Raw genomic sequence first — 10,920 nt, 5'->3', positions numbered from 1 at the left:
AAAAACAAAAACAAAGAATTTATACATAGTCAATACCTTCAGAATATGAATTGAAGATATATGAACTTTTCTGTAAATACATTTTACATTAAGGGATGTAATGTAATCACGGAATCTATAAAAACTACCTCTTATAATATTCTCTGAAAATACATTCTACAGTATCGTAATGCAATGGCAGAAACTGTAACTGTGATAGAGCTTTACATAAAGAACATAAATAATTTACAGCCCCAAATTACCTGAAAATTTCAGTTTATTAACTTAGTCACTCATAGGCAGTGACCTTTCTGGCAGGGGGAGGAAATGGCCAAAAATGGGCCATCTAAGATATTAGGCTGCAGAGAAGAAATGGAGAACCCTGCAGATTGTGGAACTCCTATTGATGGATGTTGAATTGAACTGTCAAGAAGGAAAATGGTAATAAGCAGAACTTTATGTTAACATATGTACCTACAGCTGAAATTATACAAACACAATTTTATCGGCTTTTGGACAACAATCTATGGGAAGACTATTATGACTTGAAAGTTCTCTAATGCCACTACATCCAGTCCTATGTAATTTACACAATGAGCAGGATAAATGATTATGGGCACAAATGAACTGACCTGAAAGACAAGGACAAGGAAGATTCCACAGGGGGTTGAATTCTATTTCGATCAGGAGTAATTAGTGGCCAAAAAACTGGAACACAAGGTAAGCATGACACATTAGTTGCCAACACAAAACAGAACAGAAAAGAAAATTTTCTTTTCCAAGAAACAATGTTGCTACATCTATTATTAGGGAAATCAAGAATAATACCAACTTAATGTTTACTCTTGTCCACTATTGGTGCATCCAATCTTAAGATTGGTCTAGCTAAAGCCCACATCATCCATATTCCTCTTACATGTTTCCAGGGATAAATTTTGTCAAGTGAACATAGAGAAATTCTCAAATTTCCCATCATAATTAAAGAATTCAGTTGCTAGTTGACATACTATCACACATTTTTTTAATATTTTTGAATCCTTGATTACCATAATGCCATATAACTAAAGTGTTCAATTGTAACAAGTACAAAATAACAAAATTCAGTATGACTACTGTTAAACTATTAAAAGGTTTTAAAAAAATTTTAATTAGCACTCTGTTTTTGAGCGAAACAAAGAGCAAGCAGTCAATGCTTTATCTCAAATGCATGTCATTTTCATTTAAATGATATATTCTTTTTGTTTTTGTATACACTTTTTTTAAAACATCATGGTGATTACTCTGCTTTTAAATTTGCTTTTGCCTTCCACCTCCCCCACCAAAAAAAAAAAATTTAATTTAAAATAAAGACATTTAAAGATTTTTTTTTTTTTCCCCAGAAAGGGAGATAGAGAGGCTGATAAGCTTTGAGCAGCACCCGTCTGACTGACAGAGAACAAGACAGAAGACCAAGAGTGTTTAACTGAGAGAGAGAGAGAATCATTGAGGGATTTTCACATTGAGAGTGAAAAAAGAGACTGCTGTATCAGGCCCAGAGAGAGAAGATTGAGAGAGTTTGACCGTGTGTGTGTGAGAGAGAGAGAGAGAGTTAGAGAGAGACCATGTCTGATGTAAAAAATAAAATAAAAACTCTTTTTTGTCCGGTGGACACTTGATGGACATGCATGCAACAGTGTTACAAGCATGTCTGACATGTTTCAGACATAGACATGCAGAGGATTTTGTTGTGTCCATGCTTCTTAGGGTAAGATACTAAGATGTACCTTGTACATGATGCTTTTTGTTTTAAGAATGTGCTTGGATGAACATATTTTCATTGACTATAAAAAATAAAAAAGAGAAAGAAAGAAGGAAGAACAGTAATACCTAGAAAAAGTAGACTCTAAAAAGCTGTACATAAGCTCGCATTTTAAGCTAAAACAACAAACCCTAAGTGTGCTTAGCCATGCTTTTAACAAAAATGCTAGTGGAACAGGGAGTATAGAAATATATTTTTCTTCTTCAAGGCAGAACCCATTAATTAGAAGAAATGAACCCTCAGCATTACCTGACTGATCTGAATCATCCTTTAAACCAGAACAAAATAGTATGTCCTGCACAATGAAGAGCACATAATATCAAAACAAAGTACAATGTCTCACAGGGGAATATAGTGCTTCTAGTACAATATGCTGCTGAACAGTAGCCCTATAACTCACCTCTCCCATCATACCCTGAGAAACATTATGTAACACTTCTGCAGGAAACAGTTCCATTGTCAAACAAAAGTGAAATACATCCCATCAAAAACAAGTGGGAAGTGTTTAGTTAAAGACCAAAAAATGGATTGCAAGGAAGAGACCAGACAATCCACAGAACTACTATCAACCATCCCTAGAATCTAGAGAACTTTGCTCCAACAGAAGGCATTGCTATAAGATGCTTGATTTTAGAAAGCAATATGGATGTCTCCATAGAAAAGTACGTGATATGACTTTTTATAGATTGATTATTCAATAGTTGGGGGAGGGGGGATTGAACATGGATGTCTCCATTGGAACACCAAGAGGTGCCAACCACTTGAGTATATCAAGGAATCGATGGGGAATCTTAAAAAGGTCATATATTAACTCATTTTATAAGACAAAATTCTTGAAACATAAAAAGGGCCATCCTGACATAAGGGTCATTACTCAATGCTGGTCCTGAGAGAGGTATGTTTGATACAGTTCTACCCTTTGGCATTTTGCAGGAAGTGACCACTCTCAAGACAAACTAGTCGACTTTTGTGCCACAGCTTGTGATTTTTATATTCCTTATAAAAGTAATAAATTAAAAAAAAAAATAAAAATAAAAAAAAGCTATCCTGACATGCATCTGACAAATTTCCAAACCCATATGAAAGGGCTTAGATTTAACTTCACGCAGTCAACCGATATAACCAACCACTCCTATATGTCGCAATGACAAAGGGTCAGCAACAGGGAGGGCCATCCCAGACCCTGATTAGATGAACAAAATCTCCAGCCAAAACAACCAAAAACAGAAGTGGGACTGGGACTGTTCCAGTGGGGCCAAGGAAGCAGGGCAAGCCCTGTCAATTAGATAAAGATGTTGGCATTGACCAGAACAAGTGAAAACACTCAAAGTTACGTGTAGATAACATAGAAAAGAGGGGTGATTGTAAGTGGAGAAAAATACTACTATCACTTTCTCCACTTAAGTGTAAAAGTAGACACCAAAGTGCTAAAATACAGAATACAAGGGGCACAATAGTGTTTACCTAAGTTCGAAGCACTGGGCTTCACAGCCAGCGTCAAGCCAAGAAAACAGTCCTCAGGTTCATGACCAAAGCCCCATAAATTCAACTCTAGATTAGGCTTTGCTCCTGAAGGATAGTGCAGGAGGAAAAAATTAAGTTAAAGTTGAAAATATTAATATGAAACAACATACCCAATAAAAAATTTGAGGAAATTAGAAGTGAGCATTATAGAAATTTAAAAAGAATAAATAAACAAATAGTCTTTACCGGTGTTGCTCAGTTTCAGCTCAAGTGGATCACGAAGTGGATAAGGAACCCAACCCACCTATGCAGAACATATAAATACATTAAACCAATTTTATAGGATAGAAAAAAGATGATTCGAGAACATATATTACATGGAAAAAAGGATGTTGCAATGCTTCATCTGCAGCTGGCCTCTTTGAAGGGTCCCATGAACATAGTTGCTATGGACAGCCAAGAAGAAAGGTATCAGATATCATATTATGGTGTTATTCACTAAATTCAAATGTAGTCAACAAATTTGATAGTAAAAATCATAAGGGAAGCATGCTTTATCAACAATACCCACCAAAATCAAGTCAATAGCTTCTGAACTAGCATTTGGAATGATATCGGAAAGGTTTGCGGCTGAAATCTACACAAAAGAATGAATGGTAATTTAAATTTTTACTTTAAAAAAAATGAATGATAATGAGAGAGACAAACATATGAAAACACAAGAAATTGAACACCAGTCCAACAAAAGCTTACCTCTTCATAACTAAAAATGCCAAGTAATCGAGAAGTGTTCGTCCCTTCAGGGAAAATAGTCAGGTCTGGCATACCAAGTATATTGCATATCTTACACAATTGATCTATTTCACTGCCCATTGAAAAAACTATGTTATAAGGTGTCAGTTCATAAGTTATCATAGTTTCTCTTATTTCAAAAGTTTAGACTGATACGGAACATCAGGCAGTTCTGCAACCTCTTATAGTCTGAATTAACATCAAAAGTAAATCAGAAAATAGAATTCCCCCTAAATATCCAATAAAACACAGTAATAATTTATCTACAACATAAATACATATGTACATACACACATATATGTATAGATAAACAACAATAGGGTGTTGCCCCATTTATATTATTAGGTCAGCTATTTTCACATACATTTGGGAATACTTTTAAATTCAAACCGTCCAAGTAAATAACAAACTGTAAAGGCGAACATCTGCTGAACTTGGCTTGAGCAAATGGAGCAGAATGATTCATATTCTTACAACTATTTTAGTGGTAAGTAGCATTGCATGTATGAGCGAAAAAAAAGTGCATCTCCTCTTTTACAGGAAAATAGGGCGTAGTATATCTGACCCAAAAATTTAGCAGATTTTGCTGAGATGGCAAATATTGTTCAGGTGATGACTCTTGTGATGTGAATATTGTAGGCATACAGCTCACTAGACAACTTCCTGACTTTCTCTAACTTATTATAATGCATAATTTTATTTATTTTTTAAATCATCCCAACAGCATGCAGTTCTGCTAAAAAATCCACATGCAATATATGTGCATAGCCTTTTACGGGGTAGGCAGAAAACCACAGCTGGAGTCAAGCCTAGAAAATGCTGCCGTTTGTACATTAACTTATACCAGCAGGCTGTTGAATACAAGAGTGAAGGAAAATTCAGTTAAAGCCATGGACAGGAATGACAAAATATTTTAAATCACCAAAAACTATATCAAATAGAGTAGAAAGATTAAAAGAAGGGATTGATTCTTTTTCTAGAGAAAGATTATTATTGGGAGATGAAAGAGCTGCATCAGCACTTGCCGAAAATACAAAAAACTGGAGCAAACCAACATAAGTCAAACAAAAATGATCCAGCCTCACCATTCCCATTATTAACTTTACCCATACCAGAAATTTCGAAACAATTGGTTAATGGCTACTATTTCACCAGTCATCATCACAAGTTCAAAACTTCTAAATAATTAATCACATTAATCATGAACATAGTCTACTACTATTTGGACCTTCAAATTCTAATTTGTTCCTTTAAGAATATAAAAATGGAAGACAATAATCTTGGGAGATAAAATCACCTTTTACCAGGGAAAATAGGGGATAAAGTGAAAAGCTCAGCCAGTATCGCCCCAGCTGCCCACATGTCTGTACACATGTTAGTCTGTTAGTCATCATTCAAATAGGAAAACAAACCAAGAATAAGTAATTTCAATTGAGATATAAATGAAAGCCTAGCAATGCCTAAACAAATCAATTTTGCACTAGTAAATTCTATACTCATCTAAGGCAGGCAAATTAGATTAATTACCCCCAACACCAAAATACATACACACAAAAACATGCACACATGATAAGAATTACTCTTACAAAAGCATAAGCACCAGCAATTTCAGTATTCCAGGGATAATTAGGATCAAACATCTTTTTAGATAAATATGTGTTAAGGGCATAAGTGTCCATTCAATATAAGTGAAAAGATCATGGCCACAACAATTTAAACTCTAGGTAACAAAAACAGCCATAGAAGAATCCCAATCCCCATATGTGTTTTGTCGTCTTCTTTTAATTTAGAAAAATAAAAATGTGAGAGTGGGAATGACTAATTTTCATTTAGGCTCATTTTGAAGCTTCTAATGAGTTACCAAGTTAATTGAAAGACAAACTCAAAAGAGCAACTCAGCACTCCCTTTTTATATCCACACATTCATATATCTTTTTTATATTTATACCTATATATATTGTGTATTTTGTGTATTTCTATATCAGAAACCTAGACATTTAATTTCTTTTCTTATAAAAAGCAATCCATTATATCATGGCATTTAAATAATAAAAGTTAGTATCAATAATGCATCCCCTAATTGATCAACATGCCAAAAGTCACTTAGTGCAGCTAAAATTACAGCAGGCACATTAAACCTGTAGATAAACTGAAAACACGCTTTGCTTTTCTCTTGTAAAGCCAGTAAGTTTGGGTTTAAACTTTAAAATAAGTTTGATCATCACATATAAGTAACACTATATTATTTTCACTTAATTTTGTGTCACAATGACTGGTTAATGTTAGTTAAAGTTGAAAATGTAATAATTCAGATTTATGGAAGTTTAAAGAATATTACAAATGAATTATCAAAATAAGTTAAGTTTGGTTATAAGTTTCAGTCAAGTGGAACACAGGCTTAGGAAATCAACCCAACCCATAACCAGCCTTTGAATGAGAGAGAAAGTAGCTAAACACTTCGAAACAAAAAGAATAGTAGCTAAGTTTCTGCTGAATCTGCAATGAGTTTGGAGATAAACATGCTTACCAACTGCAGGAGTGTAGGACGAAGACTGCAACAGAACTTCCGGTGCCCGGTACCTAGCATATGTACAAACCCAAAATAAGATTGCAGATAATTCCAAACTAAAAGTGTAAAATTTAACAGAATAATCATTGTGCAAGCACACATCAACAGAGAGAATAAATAATTTGATATGACTCACCACCGTGTGGAAACATATTCAGTATAAGGACCCATTGATGACACTTCTCTAGCCAGTCCAAAGTCAGCAATTTTTAAAAGGTCATTTGTCACCAACAAATTTTCTTCAAGGAAAAAAAGGTCTCTAATTATTTGTGTTACAATAAAATCATAAAATTCTTCACAAAGACAAAAATAAAGATCTTAAAACACAGATGGATGAACACACAACTAAAAGTATGAAGACATGTATTACCAGGTTTTAGATCCCGATGAAAATATCCATCTCTGTGCATGTGATTAAGTCCATGCAGCAATTGAGACATAAAGTTACGGATCTCCTCTTCTGAAAAGGAACTTTGTCGGTCTCTCATTAGTTGGTAAAGATTACAATCCTGGATAGATGAAGTCCAAAATCAAGCACTAACAGAAAAGATAAAAAATAAATAAATAAATAAAAAATGGAATTTAATTGGCCAGGCATTCATCCAATCTTCAAAAGCATGAGATTGATGTGCATGAAAAATTATAGGACAGAAACATGCTTCTAGAAATTATTATGTTACCATATTATACTTGCAATAATGGAAAATTTTTCATTGGAGAAAAGGCAGAATGAAATATTATAATACAATTCAGTAAATCAGTGCATGCTAAACAAATTATGTTGGCTAGGGAAGGATCTGAGAAACCAGCACTCAATATAATAAAAATTTGAATTGAAACCAAGAAATCATCTTTTGATTGGGAGAAAAAATTCATAATTCATTCAATCTCTTTTGTGTGATAAGTATGATAATTAGAAGAAGCCAAAGTGAACTTAGATAAGTAGTTATAACATTTTCCAAGACAATCATGTCACTCAAAGTCTAAATGCATCCAACTTTTGACTGTGTGCAATTTATTACTACCAATGAGATTCATTTTCTAAGATTTGATTTTATCAAAAATAATTATGTTCATCACATCAAATTTTGTTTGAAAGTAATCAGGAATAGGAACCGTATCAATAAAAGTTGTACTGACAAACATGCTTGAACAAAATAAAACAAACATATATCATGCACCATTGCCATTGTTCAGTGGAATATGTTTAACAACTGCATAAAAGTCACAGCATAAAAATGACTAAAAGAGGAAGAAATACCATCTTACCATGTATTCAAAGATGAAGAACAGTTCATTGTTTTCCCTGACAACCTCATTCAGTTTTATGATATTGGGATGATTCAATTTACGAAGAGCCTGCCAAAGGCAAGGTTATCAGTAAAATATACAGACAGACACAATACACATACACAATCTATACATATGCATGTATGGAGCTATGTATGCACAATAATGCAATGTTTTATCATTCAAAATCACCACAGCGCCTACCCTAAGTTCACGTAATTTCGTGTGTTCTTGCCAAAAGTAAAACTTTCTCTTCAGTTTCTTGACAGCAACCTGAGATCAGAAACATCAGAACAGAACCATAGAACAATGGAAAATTTTTAATGAAAAAAAAGGCCAAGAGAACAATACTTTCTAAAATTCTAGAAAAAATGAGATAGAATAACAATTCAGACTGATAGTAATATTGTTAAACATTGGAAAAGGCAACATGAAAACTACCCAACCATAAATTAATAATTCAAAATCTCACAAAATTTTTCTAATTTAAAAACGCAGACTAAGTATCTAACACTTATTAGTTAGTACTTTTGCCAAAAGAACTCTGACAGATGTATGACTAAAATTCAGCATCCCATGATTTTCAAAAGCTCTTCGCATTTTCGGCAACCACAAAAGAGACTCTTTTGTATATACAAGAAAACAGCATGATAAAAATATAATATTCTGAAAGTAAAGAAAGACAATCCATTACAAAAGACCTTAGTAAAAATATAAATAGTTAAGAAGCATACTAAAAGTATATTTATATAATGTTGACTTGTAAGGAGATGCTTACAATCTCGCCTGTTTGCTTATCCCAGGCCTTATATACACTACCACAAGTACCATCTCCAAGCTCTTCCAAAATTTTATATCTGGAAAACAGAAGCACAGCATTAGGCTCACCAACTGGAGGGAAAAAAAAAAAAAAAGAATTCGAATTTTCAATAATACAAAATCCAAAGCATAAGCAACGAACTAACCTTTCCATAATTACAGGAGCAGAAAATTGTAGTCAGAAATCGTTCAATGGAATTCAATCAACCTCCATACAGAGGTGTCTATTCTGTCAGCACAGTGTCTGAAACTAGCTTCTAGAGATTTTATAGTTCCACAACATAGCAAGGAGCATTTGATGTCGTAAAAAATCCACTTTTCATTATAGGAGCGATGGAAAACCAATGAAGGATCTATCAACATGTTGCAAACTTCCACTGGAACTCCAAGCATAACACGGCCACGTGTCAATATTAATCCATTTTGTTTTACATCTACATCAAATATAGCCCATCTATAAACAACAACAACAGCAACAGCAACAAAAAAGGAAACCAAGCCACAATTAAATGATTACTAAAATTGGCATAATTCTCAAGACACACAACACAAAAGCAAAGATAAACTATTTAAGAAAATGGTAAGACCTAACAATTCACCAAAAAGGACAACCAATTTGAAGGATTCTCCTCCAAACCACTACGTTACATGGCCATTCAAATGACCATTCACGTCAACTTTAATAGTCACAAGACTACTAAAAAATCCATTTGAGTAAAAACACCCATGGATGATTATTTGAATTGTCACATAGTCATTTGAGTAACAACTTCTCCCTTTGATTACTACAGAAACAAAGCGGAAGACACAAAAACGTTCAATTAAATCTCCTAAACCAAACTCTTTGACACCCATTTGGCCCAGATAAGTGGATTTTAAATTTTTTTTTTTTTTTTTTTTCATTTCCTTATATTCTTGCTTATGGGTTATGATATGTTATGATACAAAATTTTGATATCTTTTCTAATTTTAGCTTTAAAAGATTTATAATTGGAATTAATCAGAGGCAAATCATGATCCCATAAATAAATAAATAATATAATGTTTAATATAAGGAACATTTTAATATTAAAACTTTTTCTAAAATTAGGGATTCAAAATTCGAAATTATATGCAATACAGTCAGAATAATCAAAATTACCACCCACTAATTTCAAGCTCATCCATTAAAAATAAAATCTTTCATACTCAAGATAAAATTAAAATTAAAACACTAATTCACTATAAATTATTAATTTTAAACATAATCAAACAGATTTAGTCGTCGAGAACCAAGCTAATTCAAGCAATTAATCACTCAAATTAGTCAAAAATCATATAAAATATATATATGTAGAATGATTAAAACGCTTCATTTTTTTCGTTTTCCTCCGTTTTCTCGAGAACCAAACAGAAAATCGAACCGCATTTTTGAATTGCCGATGAATCAGAGAGTCCGAGACACAAGAAAACCAAACAGAAAATCGCGAATTCAAAAATTTACAAAAAGAAAAAAAAAATCGAGAGAGATCGAAAGAGGTTTAGAGCGCTCTCACCTTTGATTGCAAAACTAATCAATAGGCAAAGATCTGAGGAGCCAAACGTGCACTGAGAATCGCCAATGCGTATCACGAATTTTCTCGGAGAAATTAGAAACAGCGAGAAAGAGAAAAGAGAGAGAGAGAGAGAGAATTTTTAGAGAGAGAAAGTGTGGAGTGTTGGTTAAGCCATAAAGAAAGAGAGAGAGAGAGAGAGAGAGAATTCTGAAGAAAAAGCGAAGGAGAAGAAACCAAAGAAATAATAATAATATTTTTTTTTTGTATTTATTTTTTTAAATTTGAAAAGCAAAAGATTAAGATGTGTTTGGTATTTTGGGAAGAGAGGGTAGTCCTCCGACAAAATTACGATATTATCATATTACCCCCAATTATTTAGTATTAAATTGAGTTGTACTTTTAGATTTGTTTTTCATTTTAAATTTCAAATTTTCAATTTGACTCTTAATGACTGATTTCGTTTTTTGGTCTTATCATTCATTTTCATCATTAATTTGGTTACTCCAGGTATTATATGGGTGACATATTATAGGGTATGTTTGGAATCCGTTTATTTTATTAAAATTGAAAACTTTCTACTAAAAGTATTATAGATAAATGTAAAAGTTAACTAAAATAGTACAGTAAGACCCATGAATACTGAATAGTACTTGTGACAGGCAAAAAGTTTAGCT

The 10,920-nt window shown here is 33.1% G+C and overlaps 1 protein-coding gene across 8 annotated transcripts; it reads right to left on the bottom strand.

The window, feature by feature from the left end:
* On the bottom strand, positions 1–10,458 carry LOC112033917 (serine/threonine-protein kinase MHK). Of its 8 annotated transcripts, none has more exons than XM_024066690.2 (18): positions 10,247–10,456; positions 8,858–9,145; positions 8,671–8,749; positions 8,097–8,165; positions 7,872–7,961; positions 6,973–7,111; positions 6,739–6,841; positions 6,561–6,613; positions 5,331–5,397; positions 3,995–4,106; positions 3,813–3,878; positions 3,619–3,687; positions 3,488–3,545; positions 3,242–3,346; positions 2,178–2,212; positions 2,027–2,072; positions 612–687; positions 1–402 (listed from the first exon to the last, which is right to left on the bottom strand). In XM_024066690.2, the coding sequence occupies exons 2-18, from the start codon at positions 8,863–8,865 to the stop codon at positions 273–275; spliced, it is 1,305 nt and encodes a 434-aa protein (XP_023922458.1). In that variant the 5' UTR covers positions 8,866–9,145; positions 10,247–10,456; the 3' UTR covers positions 1–272. The 8 variants fall into 8 exon arrangements, 7 of the variants coding, with proteins under 7 accessions (XP_023922458.1, XP_023922456.1, XP_023922454.1 ...); XM_024066688.2 differs by having other exon boundaries at positions 2,178–2,215; positions 8,858–9,165; positions 10,247–10,455; XM_024066686.2 differs by having other exon boundaries at positions 2,178–2,215; positions 10,247–10,455.
* Between the last annotated feature and the right edge of the window lie 462 nt (positions 10,459–10,920).

The sequence above is a fragment of the Quercus suber genome, unplaced genomic scaffold (assembly GCF_002906115.3).
Source record: "Quercus suber isolate HL8 unplaced genomic scaffold, Cork oak 2.0 scaffold_161, whole genome shotgun sequence".
Lineage (NCBI taxonomy): Eukaryota > Viridiplantae > Streptophyta > Magnoliopsida > Fagales > Fagaceae > Quercus > Quercus suber.
This window is presented reverse-complemented; position numbering and strand designations above follow the sequence as displayed.

Excerpts from the sequence above, each read along its gene's own strand:
- LOC112033917 (XM_024066688.2), bottom strand. Across the intron at positions 4,107-5,330 it reads CCTATTTTCCCTGGTAAAAG|TGAAATAGATCAATTGTGTA; the intron begins GTGATTTTATCT and ends TTCAATGGGCAG. Across the intron at positions 688-2,026 it reads GGATGATTCAGATCAGTCAG|TTTTTTGGCCACTAATTACT; the intron begins GTAATGCTGAGG and ends CTTGTGTTCCAG.